The 27,944-nt window shown below is 40.8% G+C and overlaps 1 protein-coding gene across 4 annotated transcripts; it reads left to right on the top strand.

The window, feature by feature from the left end:
• The first annotated feature begins 278 nt into the window (after window positions 1-278).
• On the top strand, window positions 279-11,415 carry LOC104855993 (olfactory receptor 2T1). 4 transcript variants are annotated; one of them, XM_010615089.2, is made up of 5 exons: window positions 279-812; window positions 3,327-3,413; window positions 3,625-3,772; window positions 4,913-5,110; window positions 10,233-11,415. In XM_010615089.2, exon 5 carries the CDS (start codon window positions 10,254-10,256, stop codon window positions 11,220-11,222), a length of 969 nt encoding a protein of 322 aa, XP_010613391.1. In that variant the 5' UTR covers window positions 279-812; window positions 3,327-3,413; window positions 3,625-3,772; window positions 4,913-5,110; window positions 10,233-10,253; the 3' UTR covers window positions 11,223-11,415. The 4 variants fall into 4 exon arrangements, with proteins under 4 accessions (XP_010613391.1, XP_010613390.1, XP_010613389.1 ...); XM_010615088.2 differs by lacking the exon at window positions 4,913-5,110 and having other exon boundaries at window positions 3,332-3,413; XM_010615087.2 differs by lacking the exon at window positions 4,913-5,110.
• The last annotated feature ends 16,529 nt before the right edge of the window (window positions 11,416-27,944 follow it).

Raw genomic sequence — 27,944 nt, 5'->3', positions numbered from 1 at the left:
CGGTGAAACCCTCAGGAATCAGTGGCCTTGGCGTCTGAGGTGCGGTGCTTCTCTCCAGCCCCGCCTGGCTCTACAGCTGAGTACATCCCTGCCCTTCTCCTGGGCTGTGCAGAGCCTGTGTCCCGGTCCCCTGGGATGAGGGCCAGGCCTGCTCCTCCAGGGCCCCGCATCCCAGAAACCCATTTAAACGCCTGCCTCTTCCGATTGGAGCTCCCTGCCCTGCCGGGGACCTGAAATGCGCAGGATCCGAGGAATCAGGGCTCTTTAATGGCCTGGGCTCTGTTCCTGCTTTTCAGGTTTGTACCGCTGTCTGTCCTTCTCCCTGGAAAGGCAGAAGCCGCGCTGTCCCAACCTCCGGAGGCTGTAGAGCTCCTGCCCCGCCCAGGAGGCTGGAGTTCTCTGCTCCGGGTGCACATTTTGTTTGTCCACTGAGACCTCGGTCTGCGCACTCTGTCACCGCCCTGAGTGACCGCCCAGGCCTCTCCCAGCCGCCTCCTTATCAGCCACAGTCTCACCTGCCCGCATTTCAGACCTGGGCAGCGGCCTCTCTGGGCAGCGCCGAGCCCTGTGCCGCAGCGGAAAGAGGCTGCCAGCCGTGCTGTCCTCAGTGTGACACGGGGAGAACTTCCGTCCAGTGCTGTGCACTTCACCCAGAAGCAGCAGCGACCTTTGAAGGGCTCTGTTCACTGCAGAGATCCTGGGATTCCGGCGAGTTTTCTACTGAGTGACTTCTCCCTGTCACAGCCCTGAGCGACGATGGCCACCTGCAGAGGCTCCGCGGGTGCAGACAGATTCTCCTCAGCTGCACCCAGGTGAGAGCGGGCTCCGTGGGGTGCAGGCCCTCTCTGCCCGAGCGGGCCTGCAGCTGACGGTTTTCGTGGGGAGAGTGCAATTGCGCGTGTGAGGAGAGGTATGAAGAGCCAGAGCGGCGGGAGGAAAATGCAGACATTTTCTCAGAGCTTCCTGGAAATTAAATCGATGCATGAATAGACACAAATTCTGTTTAAACAATGCGAAACTTCAGGGGAAACTTAAGAAAGTTAGTGAATCATCCAGGAGTTCTGCTACGCTTAGGCCTGCCCTTTGCTTGTTCTACCCCAGCCTGCAGAAGCTGGGCAGGGCTTTCCCAAGTGAGAGCCCCTGCACTGGTTTCGCGGAGCCTTAGTTAAAAGATGCCACTGCTGAAGAAATGACCGACCGTCCACATTTCAGACAGGGCAGACTGAATTTATATTATTTCTTACAAATTCAGAATTCCTATGAGGCCGGGTCTGCAGTGGGTGACCGTAGCCCCGCTCGCGGGGACGTGGCACTCGTACAGAGCAGGGCACAGGGGCTTTTACACCCCTGCCCCTCCCTCGCTCCTCCCGACCATCAAGCGCCTCTCCTTCCCCTCATCGTGGAGGTCTCATCTGAGGAAACTGAGGCAGGCCGGGCTGCAGCGCCTGGGCCCCCTGGCAGGTGAGGTCTAGTGGAGGAGAGAGAAGCTGCCCGACCCAGCGGGTGAGGGGCCTCTCAGCCCAGGCTGGAGGGGCTGCTGAGCAGGCAGCATAGCGTCTTTCCTCTGCCCCAGGAGCCCTGCGCCCCTCTGATGTCTCTCGGTGTCAGCCAGCCTCAGTCTGGTGAACCGAGCCGGTTCAGGGCAACACTAGGCCGAAGCACAGAAGGCTCCGTGGACAAGGTCTTCCTGGTTTCATTTTCCAAAGTGCAGGCCACAAAGCGCCTGGTGTTATCCAACCTCTTCTTGTTAAATTAATTTTATTTGTACATTTAATGGCCACAATGTAATGACATTCGTTGTTGGAAATTTATACCTTTACATAGTCCATCTTGATTCTTATATTTTCCCCATTCCCCTGCCCGCCCTTCAACCCCTACACCCCTCCCTTTCTATGAAGGCTTTGTTTCCATTTTTTTTTTCTCATTTTAATTACATTCCCTTCTTGTGGGGTCCTTGAATCTTGTTCTATTACTCAGATAAGGACAGGGAAGAAGGGAAAGCTGAATTCGCTTTCTCTAAAGTCCTAGGGCTCAGGAAAGGCTGTAATCCAGGTCCTTTAAGCCCGGGTTCTGTGCTTTACAGCCAGGGTACAAATAACCCAAAAGTAATTTTCCACGGTGTGGACACCTGCACTGCCCAGGGGCCTGCCTCACCGTCAGAGTCACAGGCATTTTCCATGTCCACCTCTCCTATGCATAGGCTGGACCTGGCCAGGAGGAGCAGGTCTCCAGGGCAGCTGTTAGGGTCCCAGCCCAGAGCTCTGTGTCTCACCAAAAGAGAGGCTCTGAGTCTCTCAAGCTGACTGAGCACATGAAAGTTTTAATATGTAATGTTCTATGAATCTACTTCAATTTTACTTTAACAATTTCAATTTTTGAAAATACTGAGAAAGATGTAGGAACATAGATAAGGCCTCATAATATACATTTTTACATTTAATTTGAATCTTGTATAACTTCATATTGACTTGGCTTGAAAACCTCTCCTGTGATATATAATGAGTTGAAATGATGTTTCTGATACTTAAACAGATAAGTAATATCCCAGTGTGTCCTGTTCTGGAAACCTGTACCTGTGGGAACCTTTACCAATTGAGAAATAGCATATTAAAGGGACTCTGCAAAGATCATGCCATGCACATGCACAAAACTGGGGCATTTTTGTAGAAATTGGACAGGAAAGCCTGGCACACAAAAGGATGAAGGAAAAGAGTAGCCATCTCCATAGAACCGAGAAAACCGCTTCGAGGAGATCGGAAGAGCCCAGAAGGAGAAGGAGCACAGGGTGCAATTGGTCCAGGGCAGCGCAGGTGTCCCAGCAGCAGGGCTTGGCTGTTCCCGGAACATGGCTCCTGCTCTTGCCCTTGCAGAAGACTCATAAGGCACAGAGCAGCCGTAACTTAGAAACAGAGTTGGCTATTGCTCCGTGTAAGTGACAGGTGCAGTGATCATCATACACCTATCCAGAACTCTGCCCTGCCTTCACATTGCAGCCCTGTGGGAGACACAATGAGGTAACTGTGGATGCTTCACCAACCCCACACCCCGGACACACAGGAGAGGATATTTCAGATGTCAGCATGGAAGGAAGGCAAGGCCTTCGGTTGGTGGGTGGTGTTGTGTAATAAACGGTAACTTGGTGCAGCCTGAAAGGCTATTTTATTCAACAGTTATTCCGTGTTACCCAATCACTTTGTTTCTTGTGTACGATTTGCAGGACAAATATATCTAGGCCCCTCAAAGAAAGACTTGTGGATTTCTCATGGGCTTAGTTACACTGCATCTATCTTATCCTGAAAATTCTGACTAATACCATTTCCTTCAAGTCAAGGTATGTTTGAGCAAAAATCAACAGCTTTGAAGTGCTGAAATGTGTTTGGATTCCCTGGCTTTACAGACCTGGAGATCAAGAGGTATTTACCACTCAAATTCAGATTTTAGTTGAGTATTTTGATTGTTTAAAAGAGACACGTAATTCTCACAATTCACCAATCGTGTTGAAAAAATTGCAATATGTATATGTCTCTGGCATTCTGGTTTGAACTGTATGAGATATTTTCACCCATAAATGTAAATTTCTTATTTATTCCCTAAAGCAGCCTTGTGTGTTTTGTTATTCCAAAGTAATATACAGATCTGAGGCTCGAGGAGAGTCCAGGGCCGCACCGTTAGTTAATGCGGTGAGCAGGAAAAGTGCTCGGTTCGCCTGACTCTGCACTTCACCTCTCTGTGTGTCTCCTCCATCCCTGCAGAGCAAACTTCCCTTGCAAAGGTACGGAGTCATTGTGTCTGCTTTCTTATCATTTATTTTACACCACATCATAGCAAAGTGATAGTCTGTGCCCAGCAATATGTATAAATCCATCTCGTGTCATTCTCCTCATAATGTGAGCAGATAATAAACTGAGCCAGATGTTTCACTTAGAATTGGAGTTCACACTGCAGGTCGCTTGCTGACAGGCAAAGTAGACCCTTTATGAGCAAAAGGACAGAGCTGGTAACCTGCAAAACAGAAGTACTCATTGATTCACAAGCTAGAGGAGAAGGTGGACAGCATGAGATAATAAAATATGTACACAAATAGGGAGCAAAATAGAAGATGGATACACAGGGAATAAGAGGAAATTCAAGTGATCCCTAAATTACCTATTTAACTGACTCAAAAATATTTTAACACATATGTGAAATTGTTTCATTTATATGACTAGAATCTCTTGTTCACTGGAAAGAAAGTGTCTGTTGTATCTGTTTCCTTTTTGTGAGAGAATCTTTTAGGTCTATGTCTTCTACTTTGAATAACCACTTTGAGGATAATAACACAGGATATGAACTACTGCTCTCTTACAATTTTATTAGAGATTTTGTCTTACTGTCACATTTTTTTTAATTCATAAAAACACTGAGGTGTGAGTGTGGACAGGGAGCCTAGGAACATATTTACTGATGCAACAGCACATGCTCGAGGTCCTTGTTATTGAGGACTTAGGAAGGGGTAAAAGTTAAACTTGAAATGCAGACACTGTGGGAGAACCAACACACAGGCCATTCCTCGTTAGTTTTCTTTCTGATGCGTGGTCTGCTAGAGAACAGGCCTAGCAGGCACAAGGTCTTGAGCTTGTTCCTCAACACTGCAAATGCTTGTAATCATGAGGCAGAAGATACAGATTGTGAATGACATGAAATTACACATAGTATTAGAAAAATTAATGAAATGGGGCAGCAAACTTTCTGAAATTTGCAGAATGAAATAAAACAGTGAACATTACTTGTACCCCTAAAAACATCAGTGCAGATTATAATAAAATGTGTGAGCTCTCACTGATGAGTATTGTTCACTAATTGAATTAGCGATTATACCAGGTGAAGTTTTCAGAGATTCGCATGGTTCTAACATGTTGTGTGCTGGGTACAGTCACGGTGCAGCTGATGTTCTGGGCATGTGTAGAAAACAGAGTGAGCTGAGTCTGCCCACCAACAGCCTGACCCCAGCACGACCACCCATTTCTGGGCCAAAGAAGGATTTCCTAGCTCCCTGCTTCCTGAATTTATCCTGAGTGGAGACCAAAAGTCGGCAAATACAAACCACTTCTTAGCACACCTCTACTACAAAGTAAAAGTTTTTTTTCCACTTTTATTAATTTTATGGGCACATTTAATGTATAAAATATAATGGCACTCATTGTTGGAAATTTGTACCTTTACATGATCAATCTTGGTTTTATTTTTGTCCTGTTGCCCTGTCCTCCCTTCAACCCCTCCCTCCCTCCTAATCTACAAAGATTTTGTTTCCATTATTTTTCATTTTCTCATTGATTCCATTCCCTTCTTTCCTTTCCCAACCCTCTCTCATTTGCTCTTCCTCTTTGTGCTTTTCTTCCTATTTCACATTATCTATTATACCTTGAGTCCTTATTTACAGTTTCAGTTTATCACACTAGAGAAACTATTTGGTATTTACACGTGTGTCCTATTTATATAACATAAGAGTTTTGCCTCAATGTGTATCAATTTAGCTATAAATGTCACTAATTTCTCATTTCTTTTGTATTTTTTGAGACAGGGTCTCACTATATAGTTGAGACTGACCTGGAATTCATTATGTAACCCAGGCTGGTCTCGAACTCACAGTGATCCTCCTGCCTCACCCTCTCAAGTGCTGGGATTACAGGCATGCACCACCATGCCTGGCTTCATTTCTCATTTTTAATGGCTGAGTACTATCCCTTTTTACAAAAATCGCATTTTTTTTTATCCAGTCCCAGTTGATGTGCAATTGGGCTGCTTCCAAGCTTTAACTACTAAAAATTGTGCTGCTTATGAACATTGGTGCACATATATCACTATGGTGTGATTCTTTTAACTTTTTAGGGAAATACTCAGCAGGGCAGTAGCTCAATCAAATAGGACTTCCAGTCCTAGTTCTTTGAGGTATCTCCATGCTGTTTTACACAGTGGTTGCACAGTCCACACTCCCACCAGCAGTAGAGCAGGGTTTCACTTTCACAGAAGCCCCACCAGCATTTGTCATTGGTTGACTTCATGATAGCAGCCATACTTTCTGGGGTGAGGTGGAATCATAGCATTGTTTTCATTTGCATCTCTCAGATGACCAGTGATGTTGAACATGTTTTGATATGTTCATTTACTATTTCTACTCGTTTGTCTGAGAAATGTCTGTTCATTTCAGATACCCACTTTTGGATTGGGTATTTAAATTTTGGAGGTCTGATTTTTTAAAATTCTTTATGTATTCCAGACAGTAGCCTTTTGTCTGAGAAAGAGCTGGAGAAAAGTTTTTCCCACATTGTGGGATGTGTTCTCACACTGATGAGGATTTCTCTTGCTGTGCAGCAGCTATTTAGTAAGAAGACATCCCACATGTTGATTGTTTGTGCTAGCTTACAGACAGCTGAGGTTTTGTTCATAAAATCTTTTCCTACACCACTCTCTTCAAGAGTTCTACCTAACCTCTCTTTCAGCCGATTTAGTGTTTCTGTTTTAATAGTTAGATCTTTAATCCATTTTAAATTTAGTTTAATGCATGGTGAGCGATAGGTCTAGTTTCAATCATTGTCAAGTTGAAACCCAGTTTTTCCAGCAACATTAATTAAAGAAGCTATCTTTCCTCCAGTGAGGGTGTTTGGCTCCTTTTGTGAACGTGATGGGGTGGAGTATATCTGGAGTTATTTCTGTATCTTCTAATCTGTTCCACTGTTTCTGCAGGTCTTTTTCTTTGCCAGTACCATGCTGTTTTTATCACAGTAACCTTTGCGATAGTTTCAAGTTGGGAATTATGATACACCCTGCCTTCTCTTTATTGCCTAAAATTGCTTCTGCTATTCTAGGTCTTTTCCTGTTAAAAATGAATTTTTGGATTATTTTCTCAAGATATGTGAAGTATGCTCCTGGGATTTCAAGTGGGGCTGCATTGAATCTATATAGCAGTTTTGAAAGTATGGACATTTTCACTATGCTGGTTCTTCCTACCAAGGAACAATAGATGTCTTTCCATTTGATATCCTCAACAATCTATTTTTTCAGAGTGCTGTAGTTTTCAGAGTAGAGATCTTTGATTTCTTTCACTATTTTGATTCCTAGATATTTCAATTTTTTGGATGCTATTGTGTAAGGAATTGACTCCCATTTCTCTCTCAGTGAGCCAGTATTCCATGAACAGAAAAGCTATGGATTTTTGTTATTTAACCTTCTATCAGCTACCTTACTGAATTTGTTTATTAAGTCTAAAAGACTTTTGCTGGAGTTCTTGGGGCCTTCTGTATAAAGTATCACATCATCTGCAAATAATGACCATTTGACTTCTTCCTTTCCTATCTTTATTCCTTTTATTTCTTTGTCTTGTCTAATTGCTGTGGCTGATGTTTCCAGAACTATATTGAACAGCAGTGGTGATAATGGACATCCTTGTCTTATTCCTGATTTTACTATGAAGGTTTTCAGCTTTTGACCATTTACTATGATATTGTCTTTTGGTTTTTCATAGATGGTTTTTCATAGGTGCACTAAACTAAATTCAAAATGGATTAAAGATATAAGTATTGAAACAGAAGCACTAAATTGGCTGAAACAGAGGTTAGACAGAACTCTTGAAGACATCAGATTGAGGTAGAGACAATCTTACTCCGATTTTCTGTAGGGCTTTTATCATAAGTGCATGTAGAATTTTGTTGAATTCTTTTTCTGCATCTATTGAGATGATGGTTTTTATCCTTTGCTCTATTAATATAGTGCATTACATTTATTGATTTTTGTATGTTGAACCTTCTCTGCATTCCTGGGATGAATCCCACTTGGTGAAGGTGTATGATCTTCTTGATGATCTTCTGCATTCTATTTGCCAGTATCTTATTAAGGATTTTGGCATTTATGTTCATTAGTGAAATTGGCCTATGGCTCTCTTTTTCGGTTGGGTTTTTTATGCTTTGGGGATCAAGGTTATGCTTGATTCCAGGAATGAATTCAGGAGTATTGCTTCCCTTTCAATTTTGTTGAAGAGTTTAAAAAGTAGAGGCAGTAGTTCCTCTCTAAATGTCATGTAGAATTGAGTACAGACCCCATCAGGTCCAAGACTTTTCTTAGTTGGTAAGTTTTTAATCACATTTTCAACTTCATTGATTAATATTGGGTCATTTAGAGTTTTTAGGTCTTCTTCATTCAACTTTGGTAATTACTATGAATCTAGAACTCTGTCCATGTCCTCGTATTTTCCATCGTATTGACATATAGGTTCTTGAAGGGCATACTGATGATTCTCTGGATTTCATAATTTCATCCTTTTCTTTTCTAAATGTATTGATTTGAGCCTTTTCTTTCCTTTTTTTTGATAAGGTTGGCAGTTTTGTTTATTCTTTCAAAGAACCAACTCCTGGCTTTGTTGACTTTTCCATTGTTCTTTTAGTCTCCATTGCATTGATTTCTGCTCTGATCTTTATAATTTCCTTCCTTGTATGAGCTTGGGGTTTGTCCTGCTCTTCTTTTTCTAGAAGCTTGAGGTTCAGCATCAGATTGTTTAATTGCACATACTCTGTTTTCCTAATATACATATTCAGTGCCATGAATTTCTCTTGTAAGATAATGTTCAGTGTGTCCCAGAACTTGTGATATGTTGTACTGTCATTGTCCTTTAATTGTAGGGACTGTCTGATTTCTTCTTGATATCCTCTGTGACCCATTTGTTATTTAGGAGTGTGCCATTCAATTCCATGTGTTAGTGAAATTCTTCTTGTTTCTTTTACTATTGATTTTCAATTTTATCGCACTATGGTTTGATAATATACAGGGAATCACTCCAAGTCTTTGCACTTACTTAGACGTGTTCTGTGAGTGAGTATATGGTCCATTTTAGAGAACAACCCATGTGCACCTGAGAAGAATGTGTATTCTAATTTTGTGGGGTGAATACTCTGTAAACATCTGTTATATTCAATTCTCAAGTGTTTGATTGAGTTCTAGTATTTCGTTGTTTATTTTCTGTGTAGCTGATCTATTTGTGACAGTGGATACTGAGGTACCCCGTTACTATTGTGTCAGTGGTTATTTGCTTTTTCATGTCCATTAGTATTTGTTTTATAAAGATAGGTGCACTAGTTTTTGATGCATATATATTTATGATTGTCATCTCTTCCTCTTGGATTGTTCCCTTTACCAGGATGTAGTGTCCAAGTCTCTCTTGATCAGTGTTGGTTTCAAATACACATGATCTGCAAAGAAGATAGGTAGTCCTGCTTTTTTTCTGGGTTTCTGTAGCATGGAGTATTGTTTCCTTTAACTTTCAGTCTATGAATTTCTTTTTTAATTAAATGCATTTACTGTATGAAGTATATTGTTGAATTTTCCTTCTTGATCTATTTTGCCAGTCTATTTCTTTTGATTGGTGAATTGAGACCATTAACATTGATGGTTATAACTTACATGTGTTGAGTTATCCTTTTCGTGACATTTTCTTTTTGATCAATTCTCCCCTTTGGATTTAATTTCTTGTTGTGCCTGATGGATTCCTTCTGCTGGGCTTCCTGCGGTTGTTATCCTCACTATCATTTCATAGGGCATTGTTTAAAATTTTTGGAGTGCTTGTTTGGTATTCCTGGAATTCCTGAGGTGATATAAATTGTTACATATGAATTCCAGAACATAAAGTATGATTCAATATTTTCTTTTACCTTTTAGAATCCTAATGCTTAACAACAAATTTTGTTGCTGTTGTTGTTATTTTCCTCATGGAGTTTGCTGGTACTTTTTTGCTTCACAGTACAGTTGCATTCATCTTTGGGATTTTGTACCTTTACGTGACAGATCTTGGTTGTTATTTTTTCCCCATACCCCTGCCCTCCCCTTACCCCTCATGCTCCTCATTTACCAAGACTTTGTTTCCATTTTTTCCTTTTCTCATATTTTTTCTTTCCTTTATTTCCTTTCCCCTACCCTTCCCACTTTCCCTCCTCCATTAGCCCTTTCATTCCTATTTCACATTATCAGTTAACCAATTTAGATCTTACTTACACATTTCATTTTTCACAGCAGAGAAACTATTTGGTATTTACACATGTGTCTGATTTATTTCACTTAAGATTATGGCCTCAATATGCATTCATCTTAGTATGAATGACTCTAGTTTCTAATTCTTTATGTTTGAGTAGCACTGCACTTTCTTTAACAATGAATTTGTGTTGTCACTTTATTTCCCTGGGAACATCATCCATCACTTTATCTGGAAGATCTGAGGCTGCTTCTGTGCCATGGTAGGGTTGATGGAAGGGCACAACACCTCCTCTACGGACTTCACCTTCCTGGGGCTGTTCACCAGAGAGGAAACTTCAGCGCTCCTGTTTGCAACCATCTCAGCCATCTTCCTCACCGCACTGCTGGCCAATGGGATGATGATCTTTCTGATCCACACTGACTCACAGCTCCACACACCCATGTACTTCCTGCTCAGCCACCTTTCTTTAATTGACATGATGTACATCTCCACCATTGTGCCCAAGATGCTGGTTGACTATGTACTGGGCCAAAGAACCATTTCCTTTGTGGGGTGCACAGCTCAGCACTTCCTCTACCTCACCCTGGTGGGGGCCGAGTTCTTCCTGCTGGGGCTCATGGCCTATGACCGCTATGTGGCCATTTGCCACCCCCTGAGGTACCCTGTGCTCATGAGCCGCCGTGTGTGCTGGATGATCATAGCAGGCTCCTGGTTTGGGGGCTCTCTGGATGGCTTCCTCCTCACACCTATCACCATGAGCTTTCCCTTCTGTGGCTCCCGGGAGATTCACCACTTTTTCTGTGAGGCGCCTGCAGTGCTGAGCCTGGCGTGTGCAGATACTGCCCTGTATGAGACTGTGATGTACATCTGCTGTGTGCTGATGCTGCTCATCCCATTCTCTGTGGTTATCGCATCCTATGCCCGCATCCTGACCACCGTCCACCGCATGAGCTCTGTGGAGGGGAGGAAGAAGGCCTTTGCCACCTGCTCATCCCACATGCTTGTGGTGACTCTGTTCTATGGGGCTGCCATGTACACGTACATGCTGCCACACTCTTACCACACACCAGCCCAGGACAAAGTCTTCTCTGTGTTCTACACCATCCTCACCCCCATGCTGAACCCCCTCATCTATAGCCTGAGGAACAAGGATGTGACTGGGGCGATGAGGAGGGTGCTGGGGAGGCTCCGATCTTCTCACCAAGTCTCAGGGGAGGCCTTCTGATGGTTGGGTTTGTCTCATAGTCATGGGGATGGGAACACTGAGTCAGGGTGGCCATGTTGAGCTGGAGATGAACCAGAAAGAAGGGTTGGGGTGGACAGAAAGGCAAACATTGACAAAACTTGTTTTCTTAGCCCCTCTTCTTTCATTTCTTCCTTTCTGCTACCTTCTCTTTTCCTACCCTGTTAACATGTATTTAAAATAAATACCCATGGTTTCCTTAAACACAAATGAGAAATTTTTTTCCAGAACTTTTGCCTCTTATAGGTATAAAAAGTGACTCAAAACTTCTAGTGTCATGGACACTATCAAGATTGATGGAGGGAGGACAGGACTTTTAGTGTTGTGTATAAATGCAGCTCACCGAAAAATGAGATGGGAATGCTGTCTCCCCGAAGAGCCTCTCAGCAGCGTGTTGAGCTGTCTTTGTGCCCCCATCACTGGGGATTTGAAAGGGCATGGAACAGAGTTTGCCCAAATGCTGATCCTCCTCACTGAGGTCAGGTCTTGTCCTTCTTTCCATAAAAGGTCAGTATTTAACTTTTGATTCTTTGCAATGCATGAGGGAAGACTGTGTTGTGGAAAGATACAGCCAGGGGATGAAAACCAAGGACACTTCCCAGAGCCAGTCTTGAGAACATGCTCTGAGAAGCTCTCCCATGCCCTGGGAAAACACTCATCTCTATATGCTGGGAAGATACAGATACACTTTTCAGAAATATTAAATCATCCTTGAGGTAAACCATGACCCATCCAGGTAACACAGGATAGCTCGTGTTTATCCCCATGCCCCCAGTGACCATGGACTTGAGGACAGAAAACATATGGCAAATCATGTTCAACCCTGTGCCAGTTATAGAAGGATTCCTGCAGGATGGAAGTGGCAGACTCACTGAAATGTTCAGGAGCCAAGTGGAAGTGATGTTATAGAAACTTCATCATGGCGTGGCCAACACCATGTGGGTCACTCTTTCTACAAAATTTTTCAGGAATCTGACTTGCTGGGTTCCTTGTTCTCTAACCCTCTCAGCACAAATGAGGCTCATTGCAGGTCCGTACAGTGGACCTGAAGCACAGGTCTTCAGGGTTTCTGTGTGCAGTAGATGCCAAGATTTCTAGAATGTTACCAGTAAAACACTCTGTCCTACAGATACAGCTTTGTCATTCATTTAGTGAATAAGACAAAGCCCCTACCCTCAGGAAATTCAATTTCCAGTGGAGGAAAGACTATGCCAAGACAAAAAACAAATGAAATAAAATTCATATGGCCACCGTGTTGTCTGTGGTAGAAGTAACAAAGTTGATGATATTCACATCCTGTGCCCAGCACTTCCATCACAGGTGGACTCCTGGTAGAGGTATCCATAATGCAAGGGACAACAGCAACAGGTAAACCGTATAGTCTTGCAGTAGCTCACTGGTGTTGAAATGGATAAGTACATCCTGACATACTCATACAGATAAATAGAGCAGTAATACAAATATCACATCCCTTGCTTCCAAATGATTAGTTTCAGAAATGTAATAGTTTGTGCTGAGGTGCTCCAGCCCAATGTATCAAAATGTTTTGCAAGTGTGTGAAGGGCTTGACATTTCAAGAAAATTCTGTTATCCTGGGGCCTTTCTGTTAACTCTGCCCCTCTGAAGAATGTTCTGTTCACACTGCCCCATGATTACTGTGAGCGTGCTCAACCAGTACGTTTTTCAGGAAAGTCCTGTAACTGCCCATGTGCTTCACTGAGCATGCTACAAAAACAAATGCTAATTATATGAAACCACTAATAAAAATGATGTGTTATGGGAAGGAGGAAAGCAAACAAGAAAAATAGTGACACAATTTTATAATTTAAATCTGGAAATTAACAATCAATCTATTAGTTCGTTCAAAAATCTGGAGGAAAATACACATGGACAGAAAACCTGAATACAAATTGAAAGTGAAATTATTGGGACAAAAGGAATATATGTTCCAACATGCGAAAATTCAGAATTGATAGCACCCTGTCTTTATAAGAGTGCCATTTAAATGTGAAGTAGCAAGTGATTTTCTCCTTGAAAAAAGCTATGAAACTGACAGACACAGACATATTTTGAAAAGAAATATCGATATGTTAGCTCGGATGGGTCAAACATTTCTATGGATAGAAAAATCACATCAACTCTGTAATTTACATAAATACATTTTAACTGCCACCTATACCCAAATAAAGCTACAGAAGAACAGATGCATCCTCCTCAGTGATGAAACATTGAAAGCTGAGGTATCTCAGCCATCAGAGGAGGGTGAGCCCCATCCAGACCTTCACCAGGATGTGAGCTCTGATGACAGGAAGTCCATGGGGACAAACAACGCCTGCTTCTGCCAGGAGCAATGAGTATGGAGAGGCAGGGAGCCTAATGTGCCTGTTGCTCCAGTGCTGGGCTGGCACTAAATGGACAACAGCACCTCTGTGCTGAGGTTTTCCTACATAGAGCTTCTAGATGAAACCGCTCAAATATTTGGGATTCATTTTTTTCATTTGAACCGCGACGATGCAGATTCTGTTTTTCAGAGTCAGAAAAATAAAATGCTTTCTATTGTGAGTAAATAAATTTGTACACACTACTTGGTGACAAAAATTTAACTCACACAGAGGCATCAGCTGCTGTGCTCCAGGTAAATACAACAGCAGGCATTGCTCCTTCTGTTTCTGTGTTACACTCTGACTCTTCTTTTTCCTCACAGCCAATGTTTGAGTGGATTAACTTGATGCATCTTTTCATAAAGAGCAATGGGAGAAGCCAAAAGTTTCCAAACTACACTATTTTGAAGGTCAGGTTTTTTTGTGTCCTTTTATTAAAGGGATTAAAAGCATTTTACTAGGTGAGGGCGAAGGGGCTGGTGAGGGTCTCTGTGTTGATTGTCCCATTGCATCCTCAGGCCTGAGTTGTCTGCTGTCTAATCCCCTTGTCACTTATCCCAGCCTGAGTGGAAGAGTGAGTCCAAACAGCACAGTGCAGACAGCAGGGTCTCTCACAGGACACTCAGTGCGCTTCTCCAGGTTGGGCAGATCCAGCCCCTGAGGTTCTCTCAATAGCACAGGCATCTGCTAAGATGAAGCATGTAATACATACTCTTTATAATGCCTGACATTTTTCTTAGCTTAAAGTGATCCCAAATATTTTCAAAACATGTCAATGTGGGCTATACATCTAGTGTTTCAGGAAATTGGTATAAAATATACAATAGGTACAAAGTACCCATCAAGGAAAATAAATACTTCACCATAAGAAGAACAGACAAGAAAATATATGAAGACAACTGAAATAGATATTCTCAGGTGTAGATTCTAATGTAAGCAAATGCAGAAAATAAATTAAAACACTTTCATCTGACACAATGTTACTTACGTTGTAGTCAAGAAAACCCTTGACTGTGTACTGATGATACCTATTGAACATTCTTCAAAGAGCAGCACTAATGTCCCTGTTGCGTAGACAGTAGATGATGGTGTTCACGAATGGGGGCACCATGCTGTACAACATGGCAGTCAGCAGATTCTTAAGGGATGGCTTCTTTGCAATGGGACCTAAGACAGCTATTGCTGCCAAAATGACAAAGAGCTGGTAAATGGCCAACTGTAGGGTACAGGTGGATATGGCTTTCTTTCTGGCTTCCGCAGAATGCATTATAAGCACATTTAAAAATATGTTAATTTGTGATATAAATACAAAGGAAAAACATAGTAACAAATGACAAATGCTTATAACATCTACTACAAATTCAGAAAACTGCACATCTGATGAAGAAATCTTCAGTTTTTGTGGAATATCACAGAAATATTGCTGGATCACATTGGTCTTGGTGAAGGGAAGCCTGAACAGAGCCCCTGTGTGGATAGCAGAGTAGACCAGACCAGAGGCCCAGGAGCCAGCTGTGGCCTGGGAGCACAGACTTGGGGTGATGATGAGCAGATGTGCAGATATTGGAACCTTCTTCACCTCTTCGTAGCAATGAAAATTTGCAGCAACTGTGAAAGTAGGCAGTTCCTCACATGATTAAGTGCAGCATTATCTTTTGACCTAAGAATTCTATTTCAAATGAACAATTCCACTCTCCGGAGAAGTAGAAACACACATCCATGCAAAAACTTTTAAAGTAGTGTTTATAGCAATTTTATTCATGACAGACAAAAGTTGGAGCTGTACCAAGCATCCATTAATGCATGATAGATGAACAACATATGCGACATACCCAGTATTATCAACATATACAATAGGTGGTAAATTTTTTAAGCTTCACTATAATAAAATATACATTACCATTAATCACTCCACGATCCTCTCTTCCCTTCTAACACCCTAACACCATTACTCTCCCAGTTACTGAAGTAGTTCTAGAAGTCTAATTTCCAGAGTGTCTGTATGAGGTCTTACCAAAATATCTTGACCACTGCTGCCAGATGTCATTCTGCAAAAATGCAAATTTATAATAACATGACCATGTGCACTATGCATTTCCTCTAGACTACTTTCTCAGTGTGTCCTCATTCCCACTGAAACCTCCTGAGCCTGGTCTTTACTGCCCACATTCTCACTAGCATTCTGCTCCCCTGAATTCTGACCAGAATGACCATCAAGCTCTATTCACAGAACTCTAGGTCTTTCCTAGCCTGCATGTTCAAGTCTTTCTAAACTCCATCAATCCAACTCTAAATCTTATGGTCAGGCATAGCCACAGAAGTGACTCCACCCACAGTCACTGTTTCCTGAAACGGCCCATCTCTGGAACAAAATATATGACACCCCATGATTTTAAAGTAATAGAGGTGTAATTTGGCTCTTGGTTTTAGAGGATTCATACCTTGCTCAGCTGGTTCCAGGGAAAGAACATCATAGAAAAAGACCATGACAAAGCCAGAAAAACACAGCAAGGAAATAGCACCAGAGAGGAAGGAACCAGGGACCATATGTGGACTGTAAGGGACACCTGCATGACCGAGCAAGATACAGAGAAGACAGATTAATCACACAGGAGGCCTTCATCTGAGTCAAGTCAACACAAGCTTAATGACATTCAGGTTCTCACTTTTGAAAGATTGTTCAAATATGTGAGCATTGATACCACTTTCTATCACCATTATAATTTGCATATTTTGTCCTAGTTTGGAATTTACAATTCCTGATGTCAAACTAGTTGGATGAATTTCTATATTCTTATTTTCATCTTTATCATAAACACAGTGAGACCTGAGGTGTACCAGATGGCTGTACATGAGCTACAGAGCTCTAGTGGCACAGTACACAAAGCAGACAGTTAGGACGTCTAGGGGGAAGGGAACAACTGAGCAACTGAGCGAACTCAGCAAGAGCATTCATGAGTCAATTAATCTAATGAAAATACACCTTGAGTGAGCCAGAATAAGGGCTTGCATTGTTCACAAGAGTAGCTGGGGTTTGGTTTCTTTTAGCAGAGATTCTCCTACACTGGTTGTGCTTATCCAACTATAGCTGGAGCTTTTGGCTTACACCCCATTCTGCCCTGTTCTCCCAGCAGACAGTGAAAAAAACATGTTATCTAAAACAAATTCAGCAAGAAAATTGGAGTTTTCTAGAAAAAATAGAATCTGCAATAGATTGTTAGGCTGTGCTGTACAAGTTTGAAATAGATTTATCATTATTATTTCATTTACATTTATGCAAAGCCAGTTTAGAAGCACTTTGCAAAAACTGGGATTATGTCGGAGGCCAAAGTCTTGTTCATGCGGTAGTGCAATTTAAGAGTTATAGACTAATGTTCAGTATCAATTAGTTATAGAGTGAAATTGATACTGATCGAGTCTCCTTCTACTTGTTGCAGTAAGAATTTGCCCACATGGATGAGGATCATTAAATCCTTCACAGGTCAGATGCATCCTGCAGATCCACAGTAGGGAGCTTCCTGTGGGAGGCTTAGTGCATTTGTTTCCACCTTTTGGGGAACACCAGTGATGTACATGTCCGAGACTCCTTTGTTAAAGCATAAGATAAACTTGAATGTTATTGAATACTACAAGATCAGGACTATTAATTTGTCTACAAATACCATTATCTTTCATTTTTTTTCTTAATTCAATTTCTGGCATAAGTTAATTTTAAAATCTTCAATGTAGGTTCAGCTTAGCGATAAGTTAAAACTTGCAATTTGAAGGTGTAAACACCTATACCTAACTATAAAAGAGCAAATACTACACTTGATACTTCAATGAAATCTGTTAAAAGATAAATCAGAGAATCATCAATATCAAAACATTTATGACTGAAAAGATGGGGTGATGGAGAGGTCACATCCTGGAGGCATCTTCCCCAACGTAGGGGTAACAAGAGATGATAAAAAGATGATGATAAAAAGAGATGTTTAAAACTGCAGCTTATACAGACATAAATGAATTATGGAGTAAAATCTTCTGAAAAGATTAATATGCTTCTCACAGCAATGAACTATTTAGCAAAAAAAGGAGGTTCCTTCAAAGACCAAGCTTTGTCTTCTTAGCAATGCTTGTGCTAGTCCTTTGGCTTTCAAAATCATTTGCTTCATAAATGCATTTAAAAAACGGAGTATTTGAATATGTTAAGGAAAAATTACAACAAGTCGCATTACATGCAGTGTTCACCTAACCTTCTTGAAGAAGCTGTTCATAATGAAGACTTAAGTATTATAAAGACCTAAGTATGCTTTATCTTTCCATGTGCAAATGTAAAATCTACACTGAGGACAAGGACACTCTGTGACAATGGAGGACACAGTTCATGAGCTTGGGAGGGCTGTGCAGGAGTCATCTGCTCCCCAGGAGAAGCCCCCTACCAGGCAAGTCAATGAGTCTGGATGAACAACCTTCACCCTAGAATTACCGTCACAGGAGCCACTCTGATTGGCTGCTTTGTGTCGCACTAAAGTGTTGCCTGCTCATACACAGCTCTCCGTTACATGACAGTTGACTTCAGTATGTTTAAGATAAAGATGAAAATAATACTGCTTTACATTGGATTAGAAAAGGGAGCAGTTTCATCATACACTTATTTACTTCTCATGTTCTTAATTTATTGAACAGTGAAACAAAACAACTCCTGATTTCTCAAAGAATAGTGGAACACAGGGATCTGAAGCCCTAGGAGTGAATGCATCACACTCTGACTTTAATTTTCCTGCCCTGGGTATGAGCCATGCATCTTTTTGTAACATCATGTATTGGCTCTGAGGAAAACTTCACCCCACAGAATGACATCCTCTTCCATTCACATCACCCTGACTGCAAGGCCAACACTGCAGGGATTTACTATCATGTAAGGAAATGAATTTTATATTAAGTTGTGAACCAGAAAATTCACTGAATATCCAGTGATAATTAAATCATATATAACTTCTTTATTTAGTATCACACACATAAACTACTTCTTAAGACTCTATTTGAAATTTAATTAGTCTCAGTGGTGTGGACAAGAATGATCGCCAATTAGAGGCTGGAGGAGACACGGGATCCCCAGGTCCCCAGAGCTCCTCAGAAGTGTGACCCCCACACGTCCTTGGTGACCACTCAGCAGGCTCACAGGTATTCCGTAGCAGGGCTGCACACACAGTCAAAGCTGGAAGTCTCACTGGGAAGTGAGTTCACTATTACTTACTAAGACAGAAGCAGCAGCAAGGGTCCCACTGAGTCTCTTAACACTGAACACAAGCAACATTCATGTTTGTGAGGTCAAACTCCTTAATGCACTGCTCAGGTAATTGTGTTAATTTCTGTATTTCTGTTAATGTCAGTAATGCATAAGACACATACAAGTATTTTTGAAATACTTCAAAATCTTAAGCTAATGTAACTATTTCAGCCACATATGACGTATGTGTACTATAAAATGGACAGATTGTTCCAGATTCTACAGTTTATCTTCAGCAAGTAGTTTTTCAATGCTTTTGGAGGAAATGTGTTTCATTTAAGGCCCAACTCAAAAGATAGTTATTATAGTGAGTGCAAATTACTATGTAAAAGAGCACCAGTAATTTGACTTGAGATGGATTTAAAATAGTAATGAACAAATGAACAAATCTATATACAGATGAAATTTATGACAGTATCCCATGGAAATCAAACCATGTTGTTTAAACATAGTCTTTAAATTAGCAAAAGAAAAGCAGTTGAGAGGGTTACTGTGGTCACTATTTTCCCCAGTGTGATGACAAGTGTAATTCATACAGTATTAAAAATAGTAAAGCTGCTTCTTTAGATAAAGTGTGACATTTCACCCCTTTAATAACTTATTGCAAATTAACTTCCCCACTCACCCCATTGTTCACACTTAAAGTTTTGCCCAAACAATTTCTTCACAACTCTGAGAAAATGAAAAGGGGGAGAAATCTGGGATTTCCTCTTTCGCACAGGATCATGATGCCCTGTGCAGAATGGACATGTAAGGTGAATTCGGCTCAGAGAAACTTGAGAATTTGTTTGCACTAAGAGGAAAGACCCGGCATAAGAACAGATGAAGAATGAGTCCAAGAGTATTGATGACCCCATCAGTCATTCTGCCAAAAGAAATAAAATCACCTCATTGTGTTTTGCATCTGTGATCCACACCATCTCAGGAGAAGCAGCTTAATCAATTAATTTAGTTTTCATAAAAAACATTCTGTGCTCAAGCTATTTTATTTTTATTGCAAGTAGGGCTATGAGAAGAAACAAAAGGTAAGGCAAAACAATTCCAATAAAACATTTTTGTAAAATACATAAGAGCCACATCAATTTAGGACTGTAATCATTATTATTATTATTAAACACACAACAGTCTGGAAAATGGTAACTTTTGGGTAGTGGTACAGTAATTATCTATACAGTATTACAAATGCCAGTGAAAATATTTTCAGTATTATACTACTTCAATTCTCTTTTCACCAAGGAAAATTAAAAAGCATATGAAGAGTAGTTCTCTCAGTATGACTAATTGAAATACTGAAAATAAAATTAGTAAGCATATTTTCTTAGTATTTGAAAGCTTCAAAACAAGCAGAAGTTAATAAATGAATGTTAAAGTAATTTTAGAATAAAGAGATTCTAGAAAATCGGAAATCAAGTGGAAGGGAGCTCTTCAGAGAAAGTCATCACTTCATTAAATATTAGAATCTATGTTTAGCATTAATTTGTATCTTTGAAGAGTATTTCAAACAGGATTTTTTTCATAAAATACACAGAGAAAGAGGTATCTGAATGAAATAAGAAATACGCTGCCAATATCAAAGTAGAATTTTTACATCAGGAATGATATCACTCCTTGCATACATGATAGCGCAAAGGGGAAAAAGAAGGACTCACAAACTGATCTTGAAGAGTACCTGAAGTGAGAGAAAGTACAGCGTGACCTGCACCGTGAGCTTTACATCAAAGTCACTGTCAAGGAAGCTCAGGTTCATGCATTACATCTGTCAGGGAAAACTGATCAGAGCCACAGCCACAGAAGGACCACATCGGAGTTGTTTCTACCCTAGGACCTAGAGTATGAGGAACAGATGAGGGATTTACAAACCCAAGAGCAGATGGACAAGCTCACAGAGTAGATGTGGGATAGACACACTGAACTGAAGCCAGTGGGAAAAACATCTGAGATGTCCAGGTAAAATTTAAAAGATCACTTTGAAAGAACAGAAATAATGAAAGATAGTTGAAACTTGATTTTATTTTAAATACTGCATTGCTTAATTCTCTCAAAATATAAGTATAGAATCTAAAAGGATGTCAGCAGTTTAGGGAAAGAAAATCAAAACTGAAATATTACATTTACTAGATTTCAAGATACTTTACTTTATCCACTTACTGTCCCCCGAGTTTCTCATTAGAAGCCACACTGAGGGTCTTAAAGAATTTCAGCATTCCACTTTTCGCATCCTCTGCTCACTATAACCTCTGACTCTGCAGAGACCAGGGCAGGTGGGCAGACATGGACAACCTCACCATCTTCACAGAATTCCTCCTCATGGATGTCACAGGCTCCCGGGAGCTCCAGGTCCTGCAAGGTGTGCTGTTCTTAGTGATTTATCTGGGAGCACTGACAGGGAATCTTGTGACTGTCACTGTCATCGTGACAGACACACGTCTGCACTCTCCCATGTACTTCTTTATAACCAATGTGGCCCTCCTTGACTTTGGCAGCATCTCAACTATTCTTCCTAAAGTCATAGAGAAATCTATGACAGGTTATAAGAGGATATCCCTGACAGGGTGTGCTGCACAGATTTTCCTCTACATTCTTTTTGCATCTGTGGAATTTGCCCTCCTGGTGGTCATGTCCTATGACCGCTACGTGGCCATTTGCCACCCTCTGCACTACGGGCTCATCATCACCCCGAGTCTGTGCTCCCAGGCCACAGCTGGATCCTGGGCCTCTGGTCTGGTCTACTCTGCTGTCCACACAGGGGCTCTGTTCAGGCTTCCCTTTACCAAGACCAATGTGATCCAGCAATATTTCTGTGATATTCCCCAAATTCTGAGGATATCCCCACCAGATGTCCAGTATTCTGAATTTTTTTTTGTTGTTGTATGTACTTGTTTTGCCTTAGCATGTATAACCTTTATATTTATATCATATATCAATATTTTTTCCACTGTGCTCAAGATGCATTCCCAGGAAGCCCGTAACAAAGCCATGTCAACCTGTACCCCACAGCTGGCCATTCTCTTTTTGTATTTCTTTGCTTGGGCAGTGGCTGCCTTAGGTCCCATTTCAAAAATACCATCCCTTAAGAATCTGCTGACTGCCATGTTCTACACCATGTTGCCACCATTTGTGAACCCCATCATCTACTGTCTACGCAACAGAGAGATCAGTGCTGCTCTGCGAAGAATGTTCAACAGATTCTCTGAGTTTTCACTGAAAAATTTCTTGACCAAAGTAAAAATCTCATCTATCATTATAAATTAATTTTATCCATTAATGATATATATTCATAAATTGTGATCTATAGCTGTGGATTTTTAGATGACTGTGTATTTTTGTTGTCTGCATGTGTCTCTGTATATATTTGTTATGGTGAAGTACAAATTTATGTCTCTATTTTCTTGCTCAGAACTTTGTCTATTTTATATCCCTTTCTTGAAGCACTAGAAGTCTTGTTTATATTGACAAAATGTTTTGAACATAGGTGGGATATATTAAGATAAGAAGAAAGAGAGGCGTCACTGGGAACAGGGCATGCTTTGGGTGATCTGCCTTAAGAAGCCACTGTGCTGTTGAGAGAAGCTCAGGGCTGGTTCTGCCCAACCTGGAGAAGCGCACTGAGTGGACCTGTGAGAAGACCTTGTTGTCTGCACTGTGCTCTTTACACTCACTTTTCCACTCTGGCTGTATAAGTGATAAAGAGATTAGACAGGGGGAAAACTGAGGCCTGAGGACAGAATGGGGGGAATCAACACCAAGATCCTGCTGCCCTTCTGCTGCATCTGCTAGAACCCTTTTGCTTCAATTGATAAAAATTAGGACAAAAAACAACTGAACTTCAAAAACTAATTTGGAAATTTATGTTTTCTTTATCTGTTCTGGATGAAAAGATTCAGGCCATGTTTGATACATTCAAACTTTGTGGGAAAGGAATAAACACAACTCAGAGTGAGGCATGGAAACAAATGAAACGATACCTTCTACTGGAATCTCCTTGGACATCAGCAGATGATGCTTGCACTCCGTGGTGCCTTTTTTCATCAATAGCACAGACAGATGGGATCAAACAAAACAACAGTTTAATTTTTCTGATTCTATCACCTGAACCTGGAGCACTTGGACTCACACACAAACAGGTGATATTTTGTCCCAGAACAGAATCCAATTGTTCCCTGTTTTCCTTCTAGAGGCTCTGTCTTTGAAAACTTCAGTATCGAGGTTCTGCTGCCCATTCATCCCCAGTTTAGCACTGGAACAACAGGCCCATCAGGCTTCCGGCATCTCCATACTTTTGGCTCCTCTCAGAAGCAGGTGGTGTTCGGCCCATGGACCTCCTGTCATCAGAGCTCACGTCCTGGTTAAGGTCTGGACTGGGCTCACCCTCCTCTGATGGCTGAGCTACCTCAAAGTATCTGCCATACAATGCATACAACTCAGGCATTTGTAGGAAAATGGGTGCCCTGTGAGACCGTATTGTTAAGTGAAATAAACCAGACACACTGCTTAAATATTGTATACTATCACTTATGGAAGAAATCCAGAAATAAATATAAATCAAAACAAATTATAAAAGATAAATAACAATAAATATAGGAGGATAAATCTTTTGCAAATGTGAAGAGGCCCATTAGGTGTAGGAGGGAAAAAGAAGACCATGGTATGAAAAAGCATTGAAGATGTGTTGGTTATGTATTTGTTATGGTGAAGTACAAATTTATGTCTCAGTTTGCCATCTCTCCATGAGGAATGGGGCCACTCTGTACTGGAAACGGGGAGAAAGAAAAATTAAAGTGAAACAAAAATTTCTGTGGCCACAAGTCTTTTCTTTCTTTTTTCTTTTTCTTTGGGGGGGTATCAGGGATGGAACTCGGGTCCTTGCACTTTCAAGGCAGGGTTTTCTTATTCAATTTCTGTCATAAGTCAATTTTTAAATCCTTCATGTAAGTTTCACCTAGTGCTAAGTCAAAACTAGCAATCTGAAGGTGTGAACATAAAACTCTAACTCTAAATAATCAAATACTACAAGTGATACATCAACAAAATCTGTTCTAATATAAATCAGAGAACCATTGATATGAAAACCCTAATGACTAGTAAGATCCTGTGATCGAGAGGTTCACATCCTGGGGGCAGCTTTACCGATGTAGGGTTAAGAAGAGAAGAAAGTGCAGACTAGGGAGAGGTAAGTGAATTAATAAGTAAAATCCTCAGAAAAGAGTAATATGCTTCTCACAGCAGTGATCTGTTAAGGAAGAGTAGAGACTCCTTCAAAATCTCGAGCTTCTCGGAGCAGGACTACCTCCCCACTCCAATCTCTTCCTCTGTCCTTAGTCACATGCTCGCTCTCTCTCTTCCCCTTTTCTCTCTGCCTCCCTCCCTCCTTTTGCTATTTTCTGCCATTAGATGCTCACCGTAAGTCAATAGCTGCACCATGCACTTGGACCTTCAAAACTGTTTGCTAAGAAATGCATTTTAAAAATAAAGTATTGTGTTATGCTAAGGAAAAGGCAGAGCAAGACACATGACATACACTGTGTTCACCTAAGCTTCCCGAGGAAGCTGTTTACAACGCCGTCCTGGGAATGCACTATGTATTCATGGACAAACATGAAGGACATTGAGGAGGAGGAAGCTCTGTGACAATAGGCGAGAGGAGCCTCGGTCCATGAGCTTCAGAGCGCCATGCAGGGGTCATCTGCTTCCCAGGAGAAAGCTGCTGAACACGGAAGTCACTAAGTTTGGAAGAACAACAACAAAAATACTGCTTTTCATTAATGTGACATTAGAAAGGGGAGGAGTTTCACCACACACCCATTTAATTCAGATATTCTTCATTTATTCCACAGTGCCACAAAGCCACATACGATTTCTTAAAGAATAAATAAAAAAGGGAACTGAAGCCCTGGGAATGACTGCATCACACTCTGATTTTAATCCTTTGATCCAGTGGTGTGAGTCATGTATGATTTTGTAATACCCTGTACTGGTTTTCTGGGAAAAACCAATTCAAAGAGTGACATTCTCTTCTAGTCACAGCGTGCTGATGCAAGGCAAACGTTTTAGAGATTTACTATCATGTAAGTAAATTGATTTTATAATAACTTGTGAACTGGAAATTTTATTGAATCTCCAGTATCACACAAATATCTGAATGCTTCCTCCTCTTTCTTGCCACACAGGTGAACTATTTCTAAAATTCCTGTTCAAAATTTAATTAGTCTCAAAGGTGTGGTCAAGAATGCTTAGCAATTAGAGGCTGGAGGAAACATGGGATCACCAGGTTTCCAGAGCTCATCGGAAGTGTGACCTTCACCGACCTCGATGAACACTCAGCAGGCTCACAGGCATTTTACATGCAGAGCTGCAGGCATCGTCCCCACTGGGCGTCTCACTGGGAAGTGAGTTCGCTATTACTCACTGAAGAAAGAAGCAGGAGCAAGGATCCCACTAGGTCTCTTAACATTGAACACAGAAACACTCATGCGTGTGACCTCAGACTCCTTATTCCACTGCTCAGGTAATTTTGCTAATTTCTGTATTTCTGTTAATATTAGTAATGCATAAGACATGTACAAGTACCTATGAAATACTTCAAAATTTTAAGCTAATGTAACTTTCAGCCTCATATGACATCTGTGTATTACAAAATAGATTATTCTAGATTATTCAGCTTATCTTGAGAAATCAGTTTTTATTTGTTCTCAGAGGAGCTGTGCTTCATTTAAGGCCCAAATCAAATGATAAGAATTATAGGGATTGTAAATTGCTTTAGAATAGAGTACCAGATCATCTTAATTTAATAATGACTTGAGGTGGATTTAAAAGGGTAATAAACAAACGGAAAAATCTATAAGCAAATGAAGTTAATGAGAGCATTTCATGGAAATCAAACATAGCGTTTAAACAGTCTTTAAATTAGCAAAAGAAAAATGGTTGAGAGGTCTAGTGTGGTCACTATTATGCTCAATTTGGTGATAATTTGGAATTATCAATTTGGAATCTTTAGAGTACTAAAGTGATAATGCTGCTTCTTTAGATAAATTGTGATTTCTACACCTTTAATAACTTATTGTGAATCAATTCTCTTACTCGCTCTTTTGTTCACATTTTAAAATTGTGGCCAAATAATTTCTTCACATCACTGAGAAAATGAAAAGGGGGAGAAATCTGGGTTTTCTCTTCTGCACAGGAACAGGATGTGCTGTGCAGAATGAAAACGGATGGTGATTTCAGCTCTGGGAACGTTGAGCATTTGTTTGCACTCAGAAGGACATGGAATAAGAGGTGGAGAATGAGACTTAGAGTTTTGATTACTGCTGTCTGTCTTTTCACAAAGGAAATAAAATCACATTGGTGTGATTGGCATCCATGACCTACACCTTGTTAGCATAAACAGCTTAATCGATTAATTTGATTTGATAGTAACATTCTGTGCCCAAATGATTGCTGTTTGTTACAAATAAGGATAAGACAAGAAACCACATATAAGCAAAGAATTACCAGAATAAAAAATTCATACAAAACAGTTTTCTAAAACACTGAAAAGCAATATGAATGTATCACTGTAAGAAAATCATTATTATTATGCCCCCAAAAGGAAGAAAAATAGTAAATGCTTTTGCACTGGCAAAGTAATTATCTACCAAGTATTACAAATGCCAATGAAAATATTTTCAATTTTATAATAATTAAATTCTCTTTTTACCAATGGAAAAAATAATAGAAGGACTTTGGTTACAATACTGAAAATAAATTCAGTAAGCATATACTTATGATATAAATGCCTCAAAACAAGCAGAGGTACTTGTATTAAATTTAAAATAATTTTAGAATAAGAAATTTTAGAAAAGCTCTGAAATCAATCATAAGAGAGGTCTGCAGAGAAAGGAGTCACCTCAATAAATATTAGAATCCATGTCTAGCAGAAGGTCGCATCAAGGAAGAGTACATTGAATTCTTTTTAATAAAATACACAGACAAGGAGGCATCACAATAAAATAGGAAATATACTGCGGTCAGGGAAATAGAACTTTTACATCCAGAATGAAATCACACCTTTTATAGGACATGGTACAAAGAGGTAAGAAAGAGGCTCACACACAGATCTTGAAGAGCATCTGAAATGAGAGAAAGTGTGCTGTGACCGGCCTGGTGTCCTGGCAAATTCATTGTCAAAGGAAGCTCAGGTTCACGCATTAGCTCTGTAGGGAAAACTTAGTAGAGCCTCAGCTACAGAACGACCACATTGCAGTCATTCTTCACACTAGGACCTAGAGAGTGAGGAGCAGAGGAGGGATTTGCAACCAGAGGGCTGGCACAGAAGTTCTCGGAGTAGATGTGCGGGCAGCCACAAAAAAAGAAGGCAATGGGTGAAATAACTCAGGTGCAATTAGAAAAGTTGTTTTGAAAGAACTGTAAAAATGAAAGATTTCTGGAACTTAATTTCATATTAAATAATGTGTTGTTAAATTCTCTCATCCTATGAGTACAGAAACTAAATGCATGCCAACAGGTTGCAGAAGGAAAATCAAAAGAGAATTATGTACAATCACTAGTTTGCAAGATATTTTATTGATTCACTTATTGGCTCATGAGCTCCTGATTACAAGCCAGACCACAGGTCTAATAAGTGCTCTGTATTCTGCTTATAGCATCCACTACTCATTTTAAACTCTGATGCTGCAGAGACCACGGCAGGTGGACAGACATGGACAACCTCACCGTCTTCACAGAATTCCTCCTCATGGATGTCACAGGCTCCCGGGAGCTCCAGGTCCTGCAAGGTGTGCTGTTCTTAGTGATTTATCTGGGAGCACTGACAGGGAACCTTCTGACTGTCACTGTCATCGTGACAGACACACGTCTGCACTCTCCCATGTACTTCTTTATAAGCAACGTGGCCCTCCTAGACCTCGGCAGCATCTCAGTTGTTGTTCCAAGATCCATCCTGAATTCCATGACAGGCAGGAAGACCATATCCCTGACAGACTGTGCTGCACAGATTTTCCTATCTATTCTTTTTGCAGCTGTGGAGATTTCCCTCCTGGTGGTCATGTCCTATGA

This window comes from Fukomys damarensis, unplaced genomic scaffold (assembly GCF_012274545.1).
Source record: "Fukomys damarensis isolate Sample0158 unplaced genomic scaffold, DMR_v1.0_HiC HiC_scaffold_3, whole genome shotgun sequence".
NCBI lineage: Eukaryota > Metazoa > Chordata > Mammalia > Rodentia > Bathyergidae > Fukomys > Fukomys damarensis.
The sequence above is the reverse complement of the archived record's forward strand: the minus strand, read 5'-3'. Positions and strand labels throughout refer to the sequence as shown.

Bases quoted from the DNA above. Each gene is read 5' to 3' on its own strand.
- LOC104855993 (XM_010615088.2), top strand. From the start codon at position 10,254: ATGGTAGGGTTGATGGAAGGGCACAACACCTCCTCTACGGACTTCACC.